The 26,447-nt window shown below is 47.0% G+C and overlaps 1 protein-coding gene across 1 annotated transcript in view; it reads left to right on the forward strand.

Annotated features, from left to right (window-relative positions):
- Window positions 1-26,447, forward strand: part of LOC137443486 (GDNF-inducible zinc finger protein 1-like) — a 49,666-nt gene that overhangs the window by 14,574 nt on the left and 8,645 nt on the right. Inside the window, exon 2 of the mRNA XM_068143251.1 lies at window positions 24,912-26,287. Within this exon, the coding sequence (XP_067999352.1) occupies window positions 24,933-26,287 (1,355 nt within the window). The 5' untranslated portion in view covers window positions 24,912-24,932. The remainder of the gene's footprint in view (window positions 1-24,911; window positions 26,288-26,447) is intronic.

Consider the following 26,447-nt stretch of genomic DNA (forward strand, 5'->3'; position numbering starts at 1 on the left):
ACAACAGAGTAACACAGAAATGAGAGTAACCCCTCTCGGCAGAGAGGGGTCCCCCACCTCCGCTCTCCCCTCTCTCCCCCCCTTTCCCCAGAATGGGATAGAAAGAGAAAGGAAAGAGAGGAAAGGAAAAAAATGTTAGAAGCAGTTTGTGTTAATTGGAAAGGAGTTAATACAGGCCTTATCAGTTTTTTTCTCAAGGCCGGAGCCTTGGCAGAAAGCCCAGCACAGGGACAGAGAGCAGCCGCACCGTAGAAAGGCGGAAGCAAAACTGACTGAGAAGTGCTGGAAATGTCCACTTCACTCCCACTTCAGAAGGTGCTTCCTCCCACTCGTCCAATGAAATTAGTTTAGACTATTCCTTCCGTTTACCAACTTCCGTCCACCATGTTCCCTTTCTTAAGGGGGCAACGTCAACCGGCCACAGTCCACCCCTTCTAAACAATTTCATTGGCTGTTCATACTGTCCATCTAATCCAAAACGATATTTACAGTTCGTGAGTAAAGTTCATAGTCCATTCTGGCTATGCTCAGATGTAGATGATTCAAAAGTCCAAGGAAATCAGAAAATGAGAAAAATGGAAAACAGTTCATTTCTTCACCGACGAAGCGAAGAAAAGGGAAACAGGGAAATCTCAGGGTCTCTTAGTTGACTCAGGGCTCTCAGGGATCTCAGGGTTCGTGCACCGTAGACTCCTCGTTGATTCTTCCTTTGGACGCGATGTAGCTGTACAACAGTTTGAAATTAACCTCTTTCAGCTAAAGTTAAATTTCTTTGTGGAATACACTGAATTTCACCATTCTCTTGCATTACCCAATAAGTGTGACCCGGACCTTCAGCTGAAACCACCCCTCGGACAGGTTTAGCCTCTCCTGAGGGTGAAAATACCCAAACAGTTTTACCTAACCGATTCTTTTCTCTAACAACAGGAACTCTATCACCTTCTACTTTCCGTAGCAAATCTGAATGTGCAGGTCCAGCTCGGTTCACTGAACCTCTACTATTTACCAGCCAGGTTGCTTGTGCTAAATGTTTTTCCCAGTTTTTCAAAGATCCACCTCCCATGGCTTTGAGAGTGGTCTTCAACAAACCGTTGTAGCGTTCAATCTTCCCTGAAGCTGGTGCATAGTAGGGAATGTGGAATATCCACTCAATACCGTGCTCTTTTGCCCAGTTCTTTACAAGGTTGTTCTTGAAATGAGTTCCGTTGTCTGACTCAATTCTCTCCGGAGTTCCGTGTCTCCACAGGATCTGTCTCTCCAGACTGAGAATGGTGTTGCGTGCAGTTGCATGTGGAACTGGATAAGTTTCTAACCATCCAGTGTTTGCCTCTACCATAGTAAGCACGTATTGCTTACCAGAACGAGAACGTGGTAGAGTGATGTAGTCAATCTGCCAAGCTTCACCATACTTGTACTTGGACCATCTGTCACCATACCACAAGGGCTTAAGTCGTTTTGCCTGCTTAATAGCAGCACAAATGTCACAGTCATGGATGACTTGTGTGATAGCATCCATGGAAATGTCTATGGATCTGTCACGAGCCCATTGGTATGTTGCTTCTCTGCCTTGATGTCCTGACGAATCGTGAGCCCACCGAGCTAAGAATATCTCACCTCGGTGTTTCCAGTCGAGATCAAGATTAGAGTCCATGTCTACTTGAGAAACTCTTGCAGCTAGGTCTGCCTGATGGTTGTGTTGTTGTTCCTCAGTAGCTTTGCTCTTAGGAATGTGAGCATCGATGTGTCTCACTTTCACTGGAATTCTCTCGATTCGATCAGCAATGTCCTGCCATAGGTTGGCTGCCCAAATGGGCTTTCCTTTTCTCTGCCAACCACTCTTCTTCCAGTTCTTTAGCCAACCCCATAGAGCATTGGCTACCATCCACGAGTCGGTGTAGAGATAAAGCTTTGGCCATCTCTCACGTTCAGCCACGTCGAGAGCTAGCTGGACAGCTTTTACCTCTGTGAACTGACTGGATTCACCTTCTCCATCTTTCGCCTCTGCAACTCGGCGTGTTGGACTCCACACTGCAGACTTCCACCTTCGCTTGCTTCCAACAAGACGACAGGAACCGTCTGTGAACAAAGCGTATTTCTTTTCATCATCAGAAAGGTCATTGTAAGGAGGAGCTTCCTCAGCACGAGTTACTTTCTCCTCTGGAGGTTTAGCACAGTTGATGCCTTCAGGCCAACTTGAGATCACCTCCACTAGACCAGGTCTTTCAAGATTTCCCATTCGAGCTCTCTGTGTTATCAGAGCCATCCACTTAGACCAGGTTGAGTCTGTGGCATGATGTGGTGTGGATCCTTTGCCTTTGAACATCCAATTCAAAACTGGTAATCTGGGAGCTAGAAGAAGTTGTGATTCAGTTCCAATCACTTCAGAAGATGCTTTTACTCCTTCATAGGCAGCTAAGATTTCTTTCTCTGTTGGAGTATAGTTAGCCTCTGAACCTCTGTAACCTCGACTCCAGAAACCAAGAGGTCGTCCACGTGTCTCACCTGGAGCTTTTTGCCACAAGCACCAGGTTGGACCATTGTCACTTGCAGCCGTGTACAAAATGTTCTTAATGTCTGGACCATCTCGAACAGGTCCCAGACCCATTGCTTGAACTACCTCTTGCTTTATCTGGTCAAAGGCTGCTTGTTGTTCAGGTCCCCAGTGGAAATGGTTTCTCTTTCTAGTCACATCATACAGAGGTTTCACAATCTGACTGTATCCAGGAATGTGCAGTCTCCAAAATCCCACTATCCCCAAGAAACGTAGGGTCTCTTGCTTGTTTGTGGGACTTGCCATGGTAGAGACTCTATTTACCACATCCACTGGAATGTGTCGGCGTCCATCTTGCCACTTCACTCCCAGAAATTGAATCTCTGTGGTAGGTCCTTTCACCTTGTCTCGCTTGATGGCAAAACCTGCATTCAGAAGAATGTCAATGATTTTGTTACCTTTCTTGAAGACTTCCTCAGCAGTTTTACCCCAGACGATGATATCATCGATGAACTGGATGTGTTCTGGAGCACTGCCTTTCTCCAGAGCATCGTGGATCACTGCATGACAGATGCTTGAGCTGTGGATCCAGCCCATTGGCAATCTGTTGAAAGTGTACTGGATTCCTCTCCAGGTGAAAGCAAACTGAGGCCTGCATTCCTCTGCTATGGGAATAGAGAAAAATGCATTAGCAATGTCTATGGTAGCATACCATTTGGCCTCTTTTGATTCCAGCTCATATTGTAGCTCCATCATGTCTGGTACTGCTGCACTCATAGGTGGTGTCACTTCATTTAGGGCTCGGTAGTCTACCGTCAGACGCCAGTCTCCATTCTGCTTCCGCACAGGCCACACTGGACTGTTGAAAGGTGAATGAGTTTTGCTGATGACTTTCTGACTCTCCAACTGACGAATCAGATTCTGAATGGGCAACAAAGAGTCACGGTTGGTTCTGTATTGTCTGTGATGCACAGTCTGAGAAGCAACCGGCAATTTAATGTCCTCTATCTTATGTTGTCCCACAACTGCAGATTCATCAGAAAGTTCAGGTCTAGCAGATAGCTTCAATTTTTGTCCATCAATTTCTATTGAAGCTACTCCAAAAGCCCATTTGTAACCTCTAGGGTCTTTGAAACGCCCTTCTCTCAGAAAATCAATTCCCAAAATACAAGGTGCGTCAGGTCCGGTCACAACTGTATGCTTCCTCCATTGTTTACCAGTTAAACTTATATTAACCTCTACCTTACTTAACTCTTGAGATCCACCAGTGACTCCCAGAATAGTTATAGACTCTGATCCCTGATAATTTGATGGTATTATGGTGCACTGAGCTCCTGTGTCAACCAAGGCCCTGTACTTCCGAAATTGTGAAGTGCCAGGCCACTGGATGTACACATCCCAATAGATTCTGTTATCTCTGTTATCCCTCTCCTCCCCCTGGCGGGAGGCAGGGCACCCCTAGTTATGGGGAACATGCGCACATGTGCATTGCACATATTGTGCAGGGTTATAACTTTGCATGTTATAACTGGAGCCACTGTTGGAGCCATAAGAGTCGTTCTGGGGAACTGTGGAAGTAACAGCTACCCTTCTGGTATTGCTACCTTGGGTTCTGCCACTTTGCAATTCCCTCAGTCTCCTGAAAAGATTAGAAGTTGGTTGGCCATCCCAGCGGTTCATGTTCTCACCAAACTGATCACGCAGAGTTATCCAAATAGTTCTACGTGATTGCCTTGGTGGTCTGTTTTGGAATGACCTGTTTTGGAATGACCTGTTTTGGAATGACCTCCTTGGAGGACGTGTATTCCTCACAGATGAGACTTGTACCCACCTGGAGGAAGAATTGAAATTATCCCTTTGTGCCAATTGGTATATGGAATCTTCCAGATCCTTCATGCAATTCTCAATCTTTCCAGACAGAGTTTCAATGGCTGAAACCAAAGAACCACGTGTCATGCTATCCTCCAATTGTCTCATTTGATCACTGAATTGGCCAACTGTAGGAGAAGCTCCACCATAACTTCTTGACACAATTCTGCTTGCCAGAATGTTTGCATAATTGGAAGGAGCAAGTTTGATGATCTTTTTAGCAAGACCAATACCCACAGGAATGTCATCAGGATTCAGAGTTTCATGTTCACCATAGAGTAGCTCTCTAACAGCAAATTCTCTCAAGCGCTTAATTCCCTCATCTATGGTAGTCCAGGGTTTAGGATTCCATGGGAGATCATCTCGGGAAGGGTATCTCAGGGCAACCGCTATTAAAAGGCGTATCCACAGATTAACCTTACCGAGAGCTTCACCTAGATGTCTATCTATTCCATTGTCCCTTGAGAGAGTTCCTAACTGAGCTGCTGACTTGTCTCCAACTGTTAGAGCTGAAGCACCTGTATCATAACATCTACTAAGCCAAGCTAGAACTGGCTCCTTATCTGCCCTGGTGAAATCTTTACGGACATTTCTCAATTCCTCCCGTGGTGACGAACAGTCCGTAATATCATCTTGATCTTCATCTCCCTGAATTCTTTGCCCGTAAAATCCTGCTGTCATTCTCCTAAGGATCTCTTTAAGCTGAGAACCACCTTTGCCAGCTGCTTTCCTAGCTTCATCTCTATCCTGCTTTGATCTCACTAGGTTAGCTAGATCTTTAAAACAAACCTTCTCTTCCTCCTGAGCAGGATCTTTTAGAGTAGAGGGCCCCTCACCAGGATCAGTCTCCTCCTCTTCTTCTCCATCTTTGGCCTTTCCAGCTCTAGTCTTTAAAGGAGCCACCTTAACTGGAGCTGTGTTTGAATTTACAGCCACCTTAATGGAAGCTGACAGGTCCTGAGATAAATCAGCTGCTGGGGCAGTGACTTCCGGTCCCACCGAGGGAGTGGGTGGAAGTGACGTTGCTCCATTACTGGCCGACGGAGAAGAAGAAGAAGGAGAAGGAGTGGGAGAAGGAGTAGGTGCCATGTTGATACCAGCCGATGCCCTTGGCTGCTTGCTAGAATCAGCAAAGTCATTTAGAGCTGCCTTACCAATTAACTTTTTAGCCTTCTTTTTGACTGACACGGGTTCTCCACAGTCCTCGTCACTAGATGACTCTGGGACTGATCGAGAGCCACGGCGTTTTCTTTTTGATCTAGTTTTAATAACAAAACACGCCCTGGACACCTTTTTCTCTCGCCACAAGGAATACAGAGAAAACACATTAGTTATCACCAGCAGCAGGATTATACACATCACATAAATCACCTTTGGATCCCAGGCATCACCTAAAGTTACTGTCTCCTCAGGCGGAATCTTAAAACCCTTTATCTCAATTGGGAGAGTGGTGGAGGTAACATTCCTGTATCTCACTGGCCATAATAAATTAATACATTTTCCATACCATGATTTAACTCTATACATAACCCACATATAAATTGTCCGCACCAAATATTTACACAGGTAATCCAAAATCAAACCCAAACAATATCTGTAAATCAGAGCCCCAAAAATTGAAAAGAACAATCGCTCCACAAACCACAATACCTTCATGTTTGCTAATTCAGCTGGAAAACACTAAATCAATCAAATAATAAATTGAACTAATTATCTGCCCCACGTTGGGCGCCAATAAAAAAATGTGGTGGGTGGAAGGGCAAGGCCAAGAAGCCTCCTCCCTTCCCCCTTGTAAAGTAAAAGGGAAAAAAAAATTGAAGGGAAAGGAAAAAAAAAACTCGCAAGCTGAATTAGCAAAGCAGTGGAGCTATATTTACAAAGCGATGTAGGGTTTGCAGGGAGATATTTACAAATTTACAATATCTACAATATATACAAAGATATACAACAGAGTAACACAGAAATGAGAGTAACCCCTCTCGGCAGAGAGGGGTCCCCCACCTCCGCTCTCCCCTCTCTCCCCCCCTTTCCCCAGAATGGGATAGAAAGAGAAAGGAAAGAGAGGAAAGGAAAAAAAAGTTAGAAGCAGTTTGTGTTAATTGGAAAGGAGTTAATACAGGCCTTATCAGTTTTTTTCTCAAGGCCGGAGCCTTGGCAGAAAGCCCAGCACAGGGACAGAGAGCAGCCGCACCGTAGAAAGGCAGAAGCAAAACTGACTGAGAAGTGCTGGAAATGTCCACTTCACTCCCACTTCAGAAGGTGCTTCCTCCCACTCGTCCAATGAAATTAGTTTAGACTATTCCTTCCGTTTACCAACTTCCGTCCACCATGTTCCCTTTCTTAAGGGGGCAACGTCAACCGGCCACATCCACTTAGACCATGTTGAGTCTGTAGCATGATGTGGTGTGGAGCCTTTTCCTTTGAACATCTAATTCAAAACTGGTAATCTGGGAGCTAAGAGAAGTTGTGATTCAGTTGCAATTACTTCAGAAGATGCTTTTACTCCTTCATAGGCAGCTAAAATTTCTTTCTGTGTTGGAGTATAATTAGCCTCTGAACCTCTGTAACCTCGACTCCAGAAACCAAGAGGTCGTCCACGTGTCTCACCTGGAGCTTTTTGCCACAAGCACCAGGTTGGGCCATTGTCACTTGCAGCCGTGTACAAAATGTTCTTAATGTCTGGACCATCTCGGACAGGTCCCAGACCCATCGCTTGAACTACCTCTTGCTTTATCTGGTCAAAGGCTGCTTGTTGTTCAGGTCCCCAGTGGAAATTGTTTCTCTTTCGAGTCACATCATACAGAGGTTTCACAATCTGACTGTATCCAGGAATGTGCAGTCTCCAAAATCCCACTGTCCCCAGGAAACGTAGGGTCTCTTGCTTGTTTGTGGGATTTGCCATGATAGAGACTCTATTCACCACATTCACTGGAATGTGTCGGCATCCATCTTGCCACCACACTCCCAGAAACTGAATTTCTGTGGTAGGTCCTTTCACCTTGTCTCACTTAATGGCAAAACCTGCATTGAGAGGAATGTCAATGATTTTGTTACCTTTCTCGAAGACTTCCTCAGCAGTTTTACCCCAGACGATTATATCATCGATGAACTGGATGTATTCTGGAGCACCGCCTTTCTCCAGAGCATCGTGGATCACTGCATGACAGATGCTTGAGCTGTGGATCCAGCCCATTGGCAGTCTGTTGAAAGTGTACTGGATTCCTCTCCAGGTGAAAGCAAACTGAGGCCTGCATTCCTCTGCTATGGGAATAGAGAAAAATGCATTCGCAATGTCTATGGTAGCATACCATTTGGCCTTTTTGGATTCCAGGTCATACTGCAGTTCCATCATGTCTGGTACTGCTGCACTCATAGGTGGTGTTACTTCATTCAGGGCAAGGTAGTCTACTGTGGCTCAGTTGGTAGTGCATGAGACTCTGAGTGTTGAGATCATGGGTTTGAATCCTGCAAAGGGCTGAAGCCAGAAGTGTGCTGCCTTTTATCTTCTCTTCCTCCTCAGCAGGATCTTTTCTAGTAGAGGGTCCCTCCCCAGGATCAGTCTCCTGCTGTTCTTCTCCATTAGCTCCTGCATGAGCTTTGGCCTTTCTACTTCTAGTCTGTAAAAGTGCTTCTTGCTCAATTTGAGCTGTGTTTGAATTTACAGCCACCTTGACAGAAGCTGACAGGTTTTGAGACAGATCAGCTGCTGTGGAAGTGGCTTCCAGTCCTCCCGTGCAAGGAGGCGGAAATGACTTTGCCTCGTTAATGGTGGCTACAGCCAGAGCCGAGGGAGCCGCCATGTTGGCAGCTGCCGCCGCCCCTGACAGCTTGCCAGAATCAGCAACAGAACCGTTCAGAGCAGCTTTTCCAATAGACTTTTTAGCTTTATCTTTAACTGACACAGATTCTCCATTCTCCTCATCACTGGACATCTCTGGGGGTGACCCAGAGGTATGCCTCCTCCTCTTTGATCTATGCTTAATAATGAAACAATGAAACATTCTCTGGACACCTTTTTCTCCCGGCGCAAGGAAAACAGCAGATATACATTAGTTATCACCAGCAGCAGGATTACACACATCAAATAAATCACCTTTGGATCCCGGCCATCACTTAAAATTACCCTTTCATCTACTGGGATCTTAAACTCCCTTATCTCAATCGGGAGAGTGCTAGAGGCCACATTCCTGTATCTGGCAGGCCAGAAGAATCCCAGACAGCGCTCGTACAGAAGCCATATTTTATACATAAACCACAAATATATTTTCTGCATCAAATATTTACCTAGGTAATCCATAATCAAACCCAAACAATATCTGTGGATCAGAACCCCAAAAATTGAGAAAAACAGATGCTCCAAAATCCAAAACACCTTTATGTTCGCTAGTCTGACTCAAGCAAGCAATAAATCAAGCTAATTATACTCATCCCCGAGGTGGGTGGCCAAAAAGAAATGTGGTGAGTTTGAGAGAAGGGCTGAGCGTTCTCCCCCCCACAAAGAGGAAAAAAGAAGCCACAGCTAGCCTGCCAGAGAATCAAAAGGGGAAAAAATTCTATATTTACAAGCAATTTTGGGGAATGCAGGATATATATACACAATTTACAGTATTTACAATATATACACAGAAATATATAGTAAGGTAAAAAAAGAAACAATAATACAGAAACGAAATTCCCTCCTCTGGAGCAGGGTTCCCCCCCTGTACCCCCTTCTCTCCCCTTTTTCCCCAAAGAGGGTTAGAAGGAGAGAAAAAGAGCAGCTATTAATTAAAGCAAAGTATATTAGTAGGCCTTAGTTGCTTATCTGTCCAAGGTCACTCTGGCAGGGAGCCCAGAAGCAGACGAGCTGGAAAGGGGAAAGGAAAGGAGCGAACTGAGGAAAGTCCCAGCTGCCCCTAAGCTTAAAACTGCATTTTTACCAATCCACCAATGAAATTAGTTTAGAATATCTGATTGTTTTTGTTAACCTTCCAAAACATTCAGCCATAGTGTCCCAGCACTGTCTATTTTCTTGAAGGTACAGCCTCAAACGGTCACAGTCTTCCTCTGTTTGCTTTGTCCCCATTATGGCTTCTGATGGTCTCTAGTGTTTCAGGTGAAATTACGGTGGGGCTTTAAGTTAACTTCAGAGAAATCTCTTGGTCTGATGGTGTGGCCTTAGGTATGATGTGCTTGGAAATCTCTGCTTCTAGCCAGACCTTTCACAATGCTGTTTTGTCCTCATGCATCTCAAGTGCTAAAAGTGAAGCACTCTCAAGAGTCGGAGTACTGAAATCTTTGAGTTTGCAGATTCACAGATTGCACTGGGTTGGAAGGGTCCCTGAAAGGCCATCTTCTCCAACACCCCTGCAGTCAGCAGGGACACTTCCAACTACAGCAGGCTGCCCAGGCTGTTTTTAGGGGCGCTGAATTCTTGCACCTGTGAGCAGCCAGAGTAAAGACAACCTGTGTTATGCTGCAAAGGATGCATCAAGTCACATCTTGAATGTTTTCAGGGACAGGGCCTTAACCACATCCCTGGGCAACCTCTTCCAGTATTTTACCTCTCTCATTATAAAGAACTTCCTCCTAATGTCCAGCCTACATCTCCCCTGCTCCAATTTCAAACCATTGCCCCTCATTTTATCACTACAAGCCCCTCATTTTTGCTCATCCTAGTAATTCTAATCTCTTAATGTTCACACAACAGTTAAGCAGTTATGACACCCAGTTATAAGTTAGATGCTTTCTGTTAACATCTTGGTTTATCATGACAGTCGTTGAGGTCAGTGCTAAGCAGGTTTGCTGATTGTCATTTTCATGACAGTTGTGCCGTGTTTGTGCTGTCTTGTGGCGAGAGGGTTACAGCACATTGCAAAGTTAATCTTTCTAGGGTTACAGCATTTCTTGGGTTACCATGAGCTAATTTTTTTGCTATGGGAGTATTCTCTCTTCCTCTCCCCCCCCTTTTTTTTTTTTCTTTTTTGTTTCTCCTGTTAATAATCTCAAATAAGCAAAATGTAAAGATGAAACTTTACCCTGTAGGATGTCTGCATTCAGAGGCATATTTAGTTAACAAGAGAGAAGACAAAGTTATCAAACAACCGTAATATTCTGTCCTAATTCACATGGTGCTGTGGTACATTCTTCTGAGTGATGCTTTTTGATCCCAGATTATCATAGCAGTTATTGTGATCAATGTTCGACTTCATGGGAAATGCTGTGTCCTCATGGTCTTGATTCTTCTGCTGTTGTTTATTGTGATGATTGCAGTTAGAAGAAAAGAAGGCTCGAGGTGACCTGATCGTGGCCATCCAGTATCTGAAGAGAGCCTACAAGAATGCTGGGGAGGGACATCCTAGCGTGTCAGGAAATGACAGGACTAGGGAGAATGGAACAAGGCTGCGGATGGGAAGATTCAGGCTGGATGTGAGGAAGAAATTCTTCACTAAGAAAGTGATGAAGCCCTGGAATGGGTTGTCCAGGGAGGTGGCCGAGGCCCCATGCCTGGAGGTATTCAAGACCAGGCTGGACGAGGCTCTAGCCTGCCTGATCCAGTGTGAGGTGTCCCTGCCCATGGCAGTGTGGTTGGAACTAAATGATCCTTGTGGTCCTTTCCAACCCTGACTCATTCTATGAGTCTATGTTTCCACATATTCTGTAACTAATTTTGACTGTTTTTTGTTTGTTTTTAATGTGAGCTATTTTTAAATTTTTAATTAATTTTCTGTTTCATTTTTAGTATTTTAAAAACTATTTTAAATAAATCTGTTTCCTTTTGTGTTGATTTGATTTTATATATATATATTTTTCTAAGTTTAATTTTAATGTATTTTTTTCCATTATTTTTACATGTTTGCAATTGGTTTTGTTTAACTTTTTAATTTCTATTTTTTTTTTTATAAATTATTTTTATATTTTTTCTTTTTAATTCTAATTTGAGTAGTTTCATTTTTTATTTTATTTTGAATGTGTTTCTTTTATTATTTATTATTTTTGTTATTTTATTTCATTGTTTAGCTATTATTTTCTATTCCAAATTTATTATTTTTTTAATATGTTTAATATTTTTACTTTTAAGCTATATTTTTGTTTAATCTCTAATTAATTTTTTATTTTTGTTTTTTAATTATTTTTATACAGTTTTAATGTTTTTATTGTATTTTATTTTTATGTATACTTTTAAATTATTTTTTGTTAATTTTTTTTGCTACTTTTAATCTAATATTGATATTTTTTCTAATTTTTTTTGTTATTTTCTATTTTATTTGAAATTCTTTTTTTGTATTCTTTACATTTTTATTATTATTTTTAACTTTTGTAATTTTAAAATTTATTTCTTTTTTACCTTCCTTATTATTTTTATTTTGTTATTGTAATTTTTTAATCTGTTTTTTAATTTGTTATTCTAATATTTTTTTAAAATTTCTTTTATATAAATTTTTTATCTAGTTTTTAACATTTTTTATCTTATATTCTTTATTATAATTATTTTTTATTTTGTTTTCTTACTGTATTTAATCTATTTTCTATTTTAATTTTGATTTTGGTTTATTATATTTAACCTTCTTTTCTATTCTTTTTATTATCATTTTTAATTTTAATTTTCTTGATTTTTTCTTTTCATAGTTTTTTTTGTTTTAATCTAGTAGTCTTGATAATCCTTATTTTTATTTTTTGCTAACAATTCCTATGTTTTTTGTTAATAGCTATTTTTTGTTAATAATCCTTATAATTTCCAATTTTTCATATTTTGGATTTATTATTTTGTTTTTATTGTTGCTCTTATTTTTTATTATTATTCTGTTATTTAGTACTCTGTTTTTTGTATCCAGATTTTTTGTACTTTTTGTTACTGTTTTTTATATGTACTTTTGTATCTAAGTTGCAGCTTTTGGGTTTATTTTGTTATATATTTGTAGTGTTAAATTTCTTTGGTACTTGTTTTCTTTGTGCTTTTTTTAATTTATTTTTTCTAGTCTATGTCTAAGAAGGAAATATAAAGACGTTACCTTAGATAAGGAATACTTTTAAAAATTAATACCTATTTACTACAAACCCTAACTATATTACATGGAGCTCCTTTGAAATGCCTAGGCACACAACTAAGAAGGTTTGAACCAAAAGAAAATCTTACAATGTGAACTTATTACTAAGTACCTACACCTTGCTACAATTACTATGTATTAAGTACCTGTAAATACCAAATGCTTACCATTCATTATGCTTACCAAGAAAACTTAGCAAAACTCGAAATAACAAATCTCTAAAAGACATTGCAATCAGAAATGAAGAAATTAGCACTGTAGCTTTAAATCAGAGCAGAGGTCTGACAAGAGTCGTACCAGAAAATCCTCCCTTTTCTGGGGGTGGGGGTAGGGGTGGGTTGAGGGTGGCTAGCAAGGTGTGCCATAGTTGCCTTTGTTTCCGTATTAGGGTCTTAACGACTTGCAGCCTATTGTGTCTGAGCGACCATTGTTCCACCCATACTGGATTATCTGTTTTCCATTTTAATTTGAGGGTTGGTTGCTGACTAGTAGCCGCTACAGAAAGGGAACAGTAACGAGTTTTGCTCCTAGCTAACTTAAGGCATTTCAGCCCAACAGAGCAACTGGAAGGGTTAACATGTACGGTCTTACAGTGATTGATTTGCTATCATTAAAAGCTAATTGCACTGGCTCTTTGCTAACCCAGGTTGTTTGGATACCTTTTAAACCCATGACTTCAGCATTTGCCATGAGCAATGGCTAGTGACCATTCCATTTGTGACTAGGTATAATGATGACACCATCTCCAGTATCCACAATCATTGAAGATTGTATAATTTGTCCACAAGGGTGTCTGACAGTTTGTCTCGGTCCGGAGAGGGAAAGAGACTAAGTTCTTTTGAATATTCCTGTGTTGTGAAATTAGAGGCACAAATGAGGCCAAAATATCAACAGCTAGGCTATTGATTATATAAATAAAGTGGAAATAAGAAGGGGAGAGGGAGAAAATGGAGAGGGAGAGAGAGAAGAGAGAGAGAAGAGGAAAGGAATTATATTACCATCCCCCTCACCCCCAACCCCCCCAAGACAGTTTGAGTTTGTTATAGACCACCCAACCAGGAGGAAGATGTTGACGAAGCATTCTATAGGCAGCTTAGGGCTGTCTCAAGATCTCCGGATCTCGTTCTCATGGGCAACCTCAACCTGCCTGACATCTGCTGGGATCTCAACACGGCAGAGAGGAGACAGTCTAGGAGGTTCTTAGAATGCATGGAGGACAGCTTCTTATCCCAGGTGCTGCGAGAGCCTACCAGGGGCAAGGCTATGCTTGACCTCCTCTTCACCAACAGGGAAGGACTGGTGGGCGATGTGGTGGTTGGAGGGTGTTTGGGGTCCAGTGACCACGAGATAATTGAATTCTCGGTTTTTGGTCAAGCCAAGAGGGGCAGCAAGAAGACCACCACTCTGGATTTCCGGAGGGCAGACTTTGGGTTACTCAAGGAACTAATTCAGAGGGTTCCTTGGGATAAAGCCCTTAAAATCAAAGGGGTCCAGGAGAGCTGGACCTACTTCAATGAAGAATTGTTGAAGGCTCAGGGACAGGCTGTGCCAATGTGCTGGAAGATGAGCCGCCGGGGCAGATGGCCAGCCTGGATGGTTCATGAACTTTTAATGGAACTGAGGGAAAAAAAGAGGGTGTATCACCTTTGGAAGAGAGGGGAGGCAACCCACAGAATGTTTAAGGATGTTGCTAGGTGTTGTAGGAAGAGAATTAGGGAGGCAAAAGCACACTTGGAGCTTAAACTGGCCTCTACTGTGAAGGACAACAAAAAGTCTTTCTATAAATACATTAATAGTAAGAGGAAGGGAAAGGACAACCTCCACTCCTTGGTGGACACGGAGGGGAACATTGTAACCAAGGATAAGGAAAAGGCAGAGATACTTAACACCTTCTTTGCCTCAATTTTTACTAGAAGGGCAGAACATCTTCCTGACAGCTGGCCTGCAGAGCTGGCAGAAGGAGCCAGGGAGTTGCACAGTTTCCCTATGTTCCATGAGGCGGTGGTTGGAACTCTCCTTAGCAGCTTGGATCCCCACAAGTCCATGGGACCAGATGGGATTCATCCTAGGGTGCTGAGAGAGCTGGCAGATGAGCTGGCCAAGCCACTCTCCATCATTTTCCAGCAGTCCTGGCTCACTGGCGAGGTCCCAGAGGACTGGAAGCTGGCCAACGTGGTGCCCATCCATAAGAAGGGCCGGTTAGATGAGCCAGGGAATTACAGGCCTGTCAGCCTGACCTCAGTGCCAGGCAAGATCATGGAATAGGTCATCCTGAGTGCAATCACACAGCACTTGCAGGATGGCCAAGGGATCAGGCCTAGCCAGCATGGATTTAGGAAGGGCAGGTCCTGCCTGACCAACCTGATCTCCTATGATCAGGTGACCCGCCTGGTGGATGTGGGGAGGCCTGTTGATGTAGTCTACCTGGACCTCAGGAAGGCCTTTGACACCGTCCCCCATAGCAAACTGCTGGCCAAGCTGTCAGCCCATGGCTTGGACGGGAGCACACTGCGATGGGTTAGGAACTGGCTGGATGGCCGAGCCCAGAGAGTGGTGGTGAATGGTGCCACATCCAGCTGGCAGCCAGTCACTAGTGGTGTGCCCCAAGGATCAGTGCTGGGCCCTGTGCTCTTTAACATCTTTATTGATGATCTGGATGAGGGCATTGAGTCCATCATCAGTAAATTTTCTGACGACACCAAGCTGGGGGCAAGAGTTGATCTGCTGGAGGGTAGAGAGGCTCTGCAGAGGGACCTCGACAGGCTGAACAGATGGGCAGAGTCCAACGGCATGAGATTGAACACATCCAAGTGCCGGGTTCTGCACATTGGCCACAACAACCCCATGCAGAGCTACAGGCTGGGGTCAGAGTGGCTGGAGAGCAGCCAGGCAGAGAGGGACCTGGGGGTACTGGTCGATGGTAGGCTGAACATGAGCCTGCAGTGTGCCCAGGCAGCCAAGAGGGCCAATGGCATCCTGGCCTGCATCAGGAACAGTGTGGCCAGCAGGAGCAGGGAGGTCATTCTGCCCCTGTATGCTGCACTGGTTTGGCCACACCTCGAGTCCTGTGTCCAGTTCTGGGCCCCTCAGTTTAGGAAGGATGTTGACTTTCTGGAACGAGTCCAGAGAAGAGCAACAAAGTTGGTGAGGGGTTTGGAACACAAGCCCTATGAGGAGAGGCTGAGGGAGCTGGGGTTGCTCAGCCTGGAGAAGAGGAGACTCAGGGGTGACCTTATCACTCTCTACAACTACCTGAAGGGAGGTTGTAGACAGGCGGATGATGGTCTCTTCTCCCAGGCACCCAGTACCAGAACAAGAGGACACAGTCTCAGGCTGCGCCAGGGGAGGTTCAGGTTGGATGTTAGGAAGAAGTTCTATACAGAAAGAGTGATTGCACTATGGAATGGGTTGCTCGGGGAGGTGGTGGAGTCGCCGTCATTGAAGGTGTTCAGAAGGAGACTTGACAGGGTGCTTGGTGCCATGGGTTAGCTGTTTGGGTGGGTTGGATTGGTTGAAGGGGTGGACACAATGATCTTGAAGGTCTCTTCCAACCTGGTTTGGTTTATTCTAATAAAGGTTTTTTCTAATAAAGAGTGTGGAGGAAAGGTGCTGCAGGAGATGTTGGTTTTGTAGACAAACGGTGCTGAGGCTTTTGGCTGGAGAAGAGATGTGGTCCTCTGGGCAGCCTCTTCAGCTCCATGAGTTGCAGCAGGCGGAACTTAGGACACGGAGAGAGGGTTCAGTCTGCTTCTTCCAGGCTCCACGGCCTCTTTTCTCCGGAGCAGCATTGTCCCGGGCTTTTCCTTCTCGGTGGCATGGTCCTTCTCTTGTGTTTTCCTTCATCTCTATTTTTCTCCTGCGTTTTTCTTCTTCTAAGCCAGTAGTTGCTCAAGTCTTTTATACAGTTTTTAGTCCTTAGGTATGTGTCCAAGTATTGTCCCTCAGGAATTCCAGAGCCAGGAAATCATCCTTAGGCAAATATCCAGGTATCGTTCCCCAGGAAATCTTTCTGTGCATTCCTGTGTGTTTGGTCAGAGGTCTGGATGGAGGGGGGGCTCCGCCTCCTCCATCTACCTGCCCACACACACCTTACACATCAGGAAACAGGTGGTGAATCCATTGTCTCACCATCCTCCCTTGCTGGGGTATCTGATGGCTGGAAAATGATCTTGTCCTGAAGGCTTGATGGCTGGGTCCTTGGGCCATTGTTGTAGGCCAGCTGCAGTCCAGTGTTATTCACGATGCAATAGCAAGGTGCTTTGCATCCAGGATTGGTAGACAGGATTCCTACATGATCTTTGCACCTTCCTTCCAGTGGCTCTGCCCGACACATATTGTCTGGGCAAGCAGCAAGTGATTTTATCTTTGTTGAGTCACACCAGGAAAGCCAACTTTTAGTCTCTCACACAGTTGCAATCTGTTCCAGTTGTCCCTTTTGGATTTCTAGGGTTAATAAGATATTAGGCATATCGGTGGAACCCGAGCCTTCTTGCCCTTGTACCCTCTTAGAAATTTTAGGCACTCGGGACTCAGATGGTATTAGCTGAGTAATTTCTGTGCCAACAGGAGTGCTAACAGGAGGGGCAATGGTATAGAGCATAATTTTCATAGCCCAGTCATACTCAGAATGTATTGAACCAGGAATTATAAGGATGCCCTGTCTAGAGGTAGACAATCTGCCAATTAACAGAGCACAGGGTCTGTGACCCAAAGGACCGTGCCAGTTGAACTCGACAATGCTTTGTGGATTCAAAAGTGATATGCGGCTGTTGTGAGGTCCGCTATGCACTGCCAGAGGGGGGCTGCGAGGGGGGTGAAGGTGCACACTGTCCAAGCACCCTGGTTTGGTGTCGTTGTGCAGTGTGTACTTGTGCTGCGGGAGCAATTTCCCTGCCTATGACAATCTGGAGTAAGATGATTAGGTCTGTGACAGTGAGCACAGCACTTTCAAGTCTGTTCAGCAGTCAGGCAATTTAATTTAAGGTACCTAGGTTTCCCAGAAGCATGATGTTTTCCACCCAGGTTGTTTCCCTTGTGTGGTCGTCGTACTGGTGGTTTCAGGACTGCTTCTATGGCCGTGGCTAGATACATTGCTGTTTGTCGGTGCTTCATTTGTTGTTATGTCCAGCAATCATGAGACAGTGGCACCTGTTGATAAAATGCTGAGAACCTGTTTAGTTTCTTCATTAGCATTGTCAAATGTCAAAATATCCAGCATTTTTACCTTCATATTGTGAATCAAATTGAATTAGTATTGAATGGAACCAGGGAACTACAGGCCAGTCAGTCTCACCTCTGTGCCAGGAAAGATCAAGGAGCAGATCCTCCTAGAGGCACTACTGGCTCAGAAGAATAGTGAAGAGGTGATTGGGAACAGTCAGCATGGCTTCACCAAGGGCAAATCCTGCCTGACCAACCTGGTGGCCTTGTATGAGCAGGTGACAAAATTAATAGATGAGGGGCGAGCAACTGATGTCATTTACCTGGACCTGAGCAAAGCCTTCGACACTGTCCCGCACCACATCCTGGTCTCCAAACTGGTGACACATGGGTTTGATGGGTGGACCACTAGATGGATAAGGAACTGGCTTGATGGCCGCACCCAAAGAGTGGCTGTCAATGGCTCCATGTCCCAGTGGAGGCCAGTGACAAGCGGAGTCCCTCAGGGATCAGTCCTGGGACCTGTCTTGTTCAACATATTTGTGGGGCACATGGACAGTGGCATTGAGTGCACCCTCAGCAAGTTTTCTGATGACACCAAGCTGTGTGGTGCAGCAGACACGCTGGAGGGAAGGGAGGCCATCCAGAGGGACCTTGACAGGCTGGAGAGGTGGGCACAAGCCAACCTCATGAGGTTCAACAAAAGTAAGTGCAGGGTCCTGCATCTGGGTCGAGGCAATCCCAGGCACAAATCCAGGTTGGGCAGTGACTGGCTGGAAAGCAGCCCTGAGGAGAGAGACTTGGGGGTGCTGGTGGACAAGAAGCTGAACATGAGCTCTCAATGTGCACTTGCAGCCCGCAAAGCCAATCAGATCCTGGGCTGCATCAGGAGAAGTGTGGCCAGCAGGTCAAGGGAGGTGATCCTCCCCCTCTACTCAGCTCTGGTGAGACCCCACCTGGAGCACTGCCTCCAGTTCTGGAGCCCCTATTACAAGAGGGATGTGGAGGTTCTGGAAGGTGTCCAGAGAAGGGCCACGAGGGTGATCAGAGGGCTGGAGCACCTCTCCTATGAGGACAGACTGAAGGAGTTGGGGCTGTTCAGTCTGGAGAAGAGAAGATAAGAGAAGGCTCCGAGGTGACCTAATTGTGGCCTTCCAGTATCTGAAGGGGGCCTACAAGAAGGCTGGGGAAGGACTTCTCAGGATCTCAGGCAGTGATAGGACTAGAGGGAATGGAATGAAGCTGGAGGTGGGGAGATTCAGGCTGGAGGTGAGGTTCTTCCCCATGAGAGTGGTGAAGCCCTGGAATGGGTTGTCCAGGGAGGTGGTTGAGGCCCCATCCCTGGAGGTGTTTAAGAGCAGGCTGTATGAGGCTCTGTCCAGCCTGATCTAGTGTGGGGTGTCCCTGCCCATGGCAGTGGGGTTGGAACTAGATGATCCTTGTGGTCCCTTCCAACCCTGACTGATACTATGATATGTTGGAAGGAATGCCTTATGTATGGTGTCGACAAAGGAACCAAATGGCCCTGTTAGACCCTGCTGAGTAGTGAGAAGCACAGGATCAGATTTATTGTCCTGGATTCTGGACCACTCTTTGATTGCTATATCCTGACTTAATTGCAAAGCCTTATCAGGAAGTTGGGTTTGCTGATATGGTCTAGCAAAGGTCTCGCCCCATCGAGGTGGTTAGCAGTGACACCTTGTAAAGAGTCTGATGGCTGCCGGGGCATGGCTTCTAAGTGAATTGCCACTTAATCGAGAAGTTGCAAGGTCTGGCATGGTGTTATTTTCAACCCTCTGCTTGCTGACATGGGTTGAAACTCAGAGAGTATTGTCATAGGATGTAACTTTTTTTTACAATCAGGATATCATCCATAGACTTATAGATGAGAAAGTCACAATGATTCTGTCTAAATGGGAACAAAGACCAAGCCAGAGAATTCTGGCATGCCTTGAGGCTACTCATTGATACCAGTGGGTGAAGTCTGCCTTAACCGATGACTCACTAACTGCAGACTTTTTGAATCCTCTGGATATAAGTAAATTGTAACGAAACAATCCTTCAAATCAGTAATAATCAGGTCCCAATTTGGCGGGATTGGGAGTTGGGAGGCCAGGTTGTAAGGCACCCATCTCCTCCATGATCGATTGCTCTCAGATAATAAACACCATTTGCTGACATAGGTATGTCAAAAGGGATTAACAAATGTGTTGAAAACAACTGATTGATTACAGCTGTTGTGTATCCTGACTGTGGCCCATAGGTAGCTATGGCTTGTCTAGCTTCCTTTAACATTTGTCAGTCCAGAGATTGCCATAGTCGTTGTTGACCTTCTAATACCACAGGAAATCCATATACAGGATTCTCCATCTGTGACTATATTTCCCACAATACCTTTCCACTAGCACAGTGGGACAGTTCCCTGACCCTCCCACCTCCTGATCATCCTATCGGAACTCGAATGGAACCTTCGTCGGAGTGCTATACTCTGCTGATAATGTCTGGAATGTAGGAGGCGGGGGGGGGTGATGGTGGTGTAGCGCAGCTGAAACCGCGGGGGGGAAGGGGCCGCTGGTGCGGGCCATTCCTGCCGCCACCATGGGGACGGCTGCTGCTGGGGCTGCTGCCGGTGTTGGTGCTAGTATCGGTGGGAGCCGTCGGTGCCGTGGGGGCTGTGGGGGCTCGTGGGAGCCGTCGCCAGGAGAACTGCTGGGGTGGGGGTGTCGCTGGCATGGGCGCTGCCGGGATGAGGGCGCCGGGATGAGTGCTGCTAGGACGGGCGCTGATGGGGTGGGAACCATCACCGGGGTGGCTGGGGCTTGCAGGCAGGGTGTGGTCGCAAGAATGCCGCAATCGTGAGCCTGCAAGTGCTCCATTTTTTCCAAATGGAGTTGTAGAGCAGAGCCGGCACTGTCCAGCCTCCCAGCATCGGTCCTCTTGGCTTCCAAGTCCAAGCCGTCACTGGTGGCATTAGAAGAAGTTGTTGATGAAGTGGATCGAAAACGCTGAATCACAGGTTTTGCTGCCTTTTTATCGGTTTCCCTGCTGGGTGTGAACAGCAGTGGTGGTGTCTAATAAACACGGTGTGCTCGCCAAGATGGCGGACGTGGCATCTTCTTTGTCTAATTCTTAATGCATAGTGACCTCCATTTTGATTTTGCACGCCTTATCAGTTTATCAGTTTGATCAGGATTCGCTTCTACCGCTATTGACGTAGCAGAAGCAGATTTTTTCACACAAAAGGACGGTAATAAGAGAGCCACGATTCGTGTAGAGGGAGGAATAGCGGGCAATTGAAATGGTGAGGTGGATGCTGACGGAGCGGCAGATGATGTGCAGGGAGAGAGGAGGGGGGCAGAGGGCGGGGGGTGCCTTCCGAGTCTCCCTATTTCATCTCGGTTAGAACCAATGCCGCAGCAGCTGAACTGGGAGTAGACTGCTCTGCTTTTTTCGATTGCAATGTATGTGACAGTCTGCCACACAGTGCTATAGTGAAAAACTTCTTTTTAAATATTTAGCACCTCATCCCACAGCTGGGCTGCAATTTCGTCCCGTGCTTCAGAAGTAAAAGCTTAGTTGCCGTGGGGATGATTCTGGGCCCAGGCTAATAGCCCTTTTAAGATCCCAGAATCGCCAATAATACCTCTCATGGAGAGGATAGGTGGAGGGCGTTTAGCACAGCCTCTTCTGTTTCATGGAGTGCTTCCCCTTGCCCTTCCCTGGTCGCTCACCAGGCCCAGGTGAGATTCGCTTCCTTTTCTGAGCGCACGCTGCTTATTTTGTCAGCACCAGGGCAGTGCTGGTTTGACTGGCTTTCCGTATTGCTCGGACATATCTCTTACGCTGAGTCGAGCAGCATCGTACTCCGAGGATCCCAAGAATCCATGTATATTTGGGTGCCACTTATAGACGATGGAGATTGGAGTCAATACAGCTGACTGTAATGGGTTGGGGCAGACCCCCTCCCCACCACGCGCAGAAATAACAACTCAGACAAACGGATTGCAAAAGTGATGAAAAGTTTAAATAGAACAGTGAGTGCGTGCAGAGAACTAGAAACACAGTGACAAGAGAGAGAGAGAGACCCAAAACAGACCCAGAGAGATCCCATTCCCACCTGAGGGTGCACCCAAACCCCCAGGGCTCCTCCTTCCCCCCCCCCCACTGCTAGGCTAGTCTCAGCTGGCCAGATCTGAGACTGCCCATCCCCCCGTGGCCTTGGGCCTAACCAGGCCCATGGCCGGGAGATCTCTCCCCCAGTTACCAGGTGGCGAGGAGGAAGGAAAGAGGAAATGCCAGACCCTGCCGTAAAACTTATAGTGGTGCAAGGGATCATGGTAGGAAATAACCTAATTTCCTGTGTCCACCCACTGGGCTGGACTTCTGGACACAGGAAACACCCCTGTAGCAGAGGGCACCCAGCCCAAACTACGACAGGAGCCACCCCTTATTTCATATCATAATCCCTGCACCCAAACACATCATCAAATCAGAAAACTGATGACATGTCTGGCGAAGTCCGTGTCTTCATCTGGGCGTCCACTCAGTCTCTCAGTCATGCTCAAGTGTCTGTCCATTCCAGTTCTTCCTCCTTCATCCAGTGGAACCTCCCGGCGATGCAGAGCTCATTCTCCTGCAGTGCAAGTTCTCCATGGATCCGTTGGGCATCCTGGTCACCTGGAAAAGCCTCACGACTTCTCAGCCAAGCCTCTACTTTTCACGTATAATCACTCAGTGGCATATTCTCCACCCCTGGGGCAGGCCAGTCGAAACAATCCAACCCACGACTGCCTTTGTCAATCCATCCAGGGTGCCGCAATCAACCGCTTCCAACTGCGGTCCAAACTACACGGATGCATGTCCGAGGTACTCCGCCCCCCCACTAGGTGTACCCGTACCAAAGCAAGACAGCATCCGGCTGCACACCCCCCCTGGAAAGGGAGGGGCTGCACCACAGCTCACTGAGAAGAAGGGAGGTGGAGCCAGGTGCTCGGCGCCATTTTCGGAACTCGTCCGAAAAAGTCGGGGAAGAGACTAGGGCCGGCCCCGCCGCAGCCCGAGCGCACGGCCGGTTCCGCCACCGCCACTCGCCACGCAGCAGGGCTCCGCCCACCTCTGCCATCGCGGCACAGAATCAAAATCACCTCCACCCCTCGGACACTCAAACGGCTTCTCCAGCGAAAGCCATGCACGCGTTCTCAGAGCCCTTGAAAACAGCTTTCCAGCTGGAGTCCCCGTCAGCCCCCCGGGGCTTCGGGAGCTGGCTCGCCCGCTCGCAGCAGCTGGCTCTATCCCCGCAGCGAGAACGGACCTGACTCTGATCTGCTCGCCGCTGCCCCTCCCCCACTTCGCTCCCCGCCGCGGAGGAAGGGCAGGTTCCACGTTCTCAAGCGGTACCCCCGATGCCAATGATCGAGAACCACCCCTGCCTGAAATAGCAGGAGAGGGTCCGCACCACCGGCAGCGCACCAGTTATCCCCCCACAATCCACAAGAACTTACACGGTCGCCCCGGCAACATCACTTGAGCCCCCAACTGCCAAACCCAAACCGACGCCCAGAACTGAATTTAAACTCTCCATCCTTTGCAATCGATCTGCAGAGTGGGCACAACAGCCAGCCCCACGTTGGTGCGCCAAAATGTAATGGGTTAGGGCAGACCCCCTCCCCACCACGCGCAGAAATAACAACTCAGACAAACGGATTGCAAAAGTGATGAAAAGTTTAAACAGAACAGTGAATGCGTGCAGAGAACTAGAAACACAGTGACAAGAGAGAGAGAGAGACCCAAAACAGACCCAGAGAGATCCCATTCCCACCTGAGGGTGCACCCAAACCCCCAGGGCTCCTCCTTCCCCCCCCCACTGCTAGGCTAGTCTCAGCTGGCCAGATCTGAGACTGCCCATCCCCCCGTGGCCTTGGGCCTAACCAGGCCCATGGCCGGGAGATCTCTCCCCCAGTTACCAGGTGGCGAGGAGGAAGGAAAGAGGAAATGCCAGACCCCGCCGTAAAACTTATAGTGGTGCAAGGGATCATGGTAGGAAATAACCTAATTTCCTGTGTCCACCCACTGGGCTGGACTTCTGGACACAGGAAACACCCCTGTAGCAGAGGGCACCCAGCCCAAACTACGACACTGACCAATATGATTGAGTATTGTTCCTTTATTGTTCCAGTATTGGCAGGCCTATGGTGCAGACCTATGGTGCGAGTATAGCACAGTAAAGCAAAGCACAGAAGAAGAAGGGAAAGGAAAGGCGGAAGTGCGTAGGAAGGGAACTTCTACAACTTATATAAACCTGGAGTGCCTTGTTGGCATGGCTTCATTGGCTCCCTAGGAGTGACCACACATCACACTATTATAGATTATTGGTCCAACTACTAATGACACGCTAGGTTTGTTGATGCAGGTGCATGTCCTGTTGTCCCAAGATAACTTTCTGTGTTTATAGCTACCAGTGCCCTGTTTTAGTTACATGCTGCAGGCACAGCACTGTTTTGCTACACTGCTAGCTGGCTCTGCGCTTATGCTGAGCATGGCCTACCACCATGTCAGGCTCTAGGCCTGCACTGCCAGATTGCTCACACTGCTCGTCACTGGCATTGCCACAGCCTTCAGATATTGATAGATATGTAGCTCTAAGGTCTCCCCAGAGCCTCCTCTTCTCCAGGCTGAACAGCCACAAGTCTTTCAATAGGAGATTGCTCAGAGGCCTGGAGCACTCTTTGCATTCAGCACTGGTTAGACCACACCTTGAGTCCTGTGTCCAGTTCTGGGCCCCTCAATTTAGGAAAAATGTTGAGATGCTGGAAGGTGTCCAGAGAAGGGCAACAAAGCTGGGGAGGAGTCTGGAGCACAGCCCTGTGTGGAGAGGCTGAGGGAGCTGGGGTTGCTTAGCCTGAAGAAGAGGAGGCTCAGGGGAGACCTTCTTGCTGTCTACAGCTGCCTGAAGGGAGGTTGTATCCAGGTGGGGGTTGGTCTCTTGTCCCAGGCAACCAGCACCAGAACAAGAGGACACAGTCTCAAGCTGTGCCAGGGGAGGTTTAGGCTGGAGGTGAGGAAGAAGTTCTTCATAGAAAGAGAGATTGGCCATTGGAATGTGCTGCCCTGGGAGGTGGTGGAGTCACCATCCCTGGAGGTGTTTAAGAAGAGTCTAGATGCGGCACTTGGTGCCATGGTTTAGTTGATTGGATGGTGTTGGGTGATAGGTTGGGCTCTGTGATCTCAGTGTCTTTTCTGACCTGGTTTATTCTATTCTATCCCTTCCTCTGGCCCCACTCCAGCAGGTCTCTGTCTCTAGTGTTGGTGTCTCATAGATTAACTAGGTTTGGTGCAAATAGCTAAGGTGCTATTGTCATTTACAGCCTTTCACAGAGAGAGGAAAGATGGAAAGCAATGCAGTGCTGCTGGAATCCAAGTCCTCTCCCATCAATCTGCTGAACGAAATGCATCAGCTGCGTCTCCTGGGCCATCTCTGCGACGTGACGGTCAGCGTGGAGTACGAAGGGGTCAGGGCAGAGTTTGTGGCCCACAAGGCTGTCTTGGCAGCCACCAGCAAGTTCTTCAAGGAGGTGTTCCTCAACGACAGCGCTGTGGACAGCCCCAGGACCATTGTGTTCCTGAACGAGGTGCAGGTTGATGATTTTGCTTCGTATCTGGAGTTTGTCTACACTGCTAAGGTGGAGGTGGAAGAAGACAGAGTGCAGCGCATGCTAGAAATAGCTGACAAGCTGAAGTGCTTGGATCTCTCAGAAACCTGCTTTCAGCTGAAGAAGCAGATGCTTGAGTCAGTGCTGTTGGAGCTGCAGAACTTCTCTGAGTCACAGAACTCTGAGGAAGAGAGTTCCACCCCACCAAGCGCTCCGCTGGCCTCCAAAGCGGCTGCTGTGGCAGAAGTTGACCGGGGAGCCTGTCCTTTGGCTCCTCCAGATTCCCCAGCAGCCAGGCCCAGCAGCAGGGTGCCTCCTGAGATCCCAGCTGCCAAACCAAAAGACAAAGCGTACAAAAAGAAGGACATGGCCAAGCCTCCTTACGGCCAGATCAGAAGGTCGAGCGGGAGACTGGCTGGGAGGAAAGTCTTTGTGGAGATCCCCAAGAAGAAATACGTGAGGCGGCTGATGGAGCAGCAGAAGGGTGGAGAGGTTGCTGTGGAGGAAAAGAAGCATCCTCAAGAGCAAGAGGCGTGTGATGTGGAGGAGGAGGATGATGAGGAGGAGGAGCAGTTGGGGAATGGCAACAAAGCCAAGGGTGAAGGTGGCGGCTTCGAGCCAGAAGGAAGCCCGCCGAAGTGTGAAGAGGAGGAGAAGAAGAGGCGAGGCAGCAACTTCAAGTGCAGCAGGTGTGAGAAGGAGTTCCTCTACGAGAAGAGCTTCCTCAAGCACATCAAGCACAGCCACGGCATCGCCGCCGAGATCGTCCACCGCTGCGACACCTGCGGCCAGACCTTCTCCAACCGCTGCAACCTCAAAAGCCACCAGCGGCATGTCCACAGCAGCGAGCGCCACTTCCCCTGCGAGCTCTGCAGGAAGAAGTTCAAGAGGAAGAAGGACGTCAAGAGGCACATTCTCCAGGTTCATGAGGGTGGTGGGGAGCGTCATCAGTGCCTGCAGTGTGGAAAGGGGTTGAGCTCCAAAACTGCCTTGAGGCTCCATGAGAGGACGCACACAGGGGACAAGCCTTATGGGTGCACAGAGTGTGAGGCTAAGTTTTCTCAGCCCTCTGCACTTAAAACACACATGAGGTATGAACTGGACTTGAGCAGCCTTGTTAGATTTTGGGGGGAGAATCAGAGTCCCCCCTGAACCACACCTTGAGCCTTCAAGTGAAGTGGGGGTGTCAAATGTGCCTGACCAGAAAGTGTCCATATTTCTGGGTTTTTTTTCCTCCCCCTTTTTCTCAGC

Source organism: Melanerpes formicivorus, unplaced genomic scaffold (assembly GCF_026170545.1).
Source record: "Melanerpes formicivorus ecotype bairdi unplaced genomic scaffold, bMelFor1.0.p_v2 SCAF_9, whole genome shotgun sequence".
Lineage (NCBI taxonomy): Eukaryota > Metazoa > Chordata > Aves > Piciformes > Picidae > Melanerpes > Melanerpes formicivorus.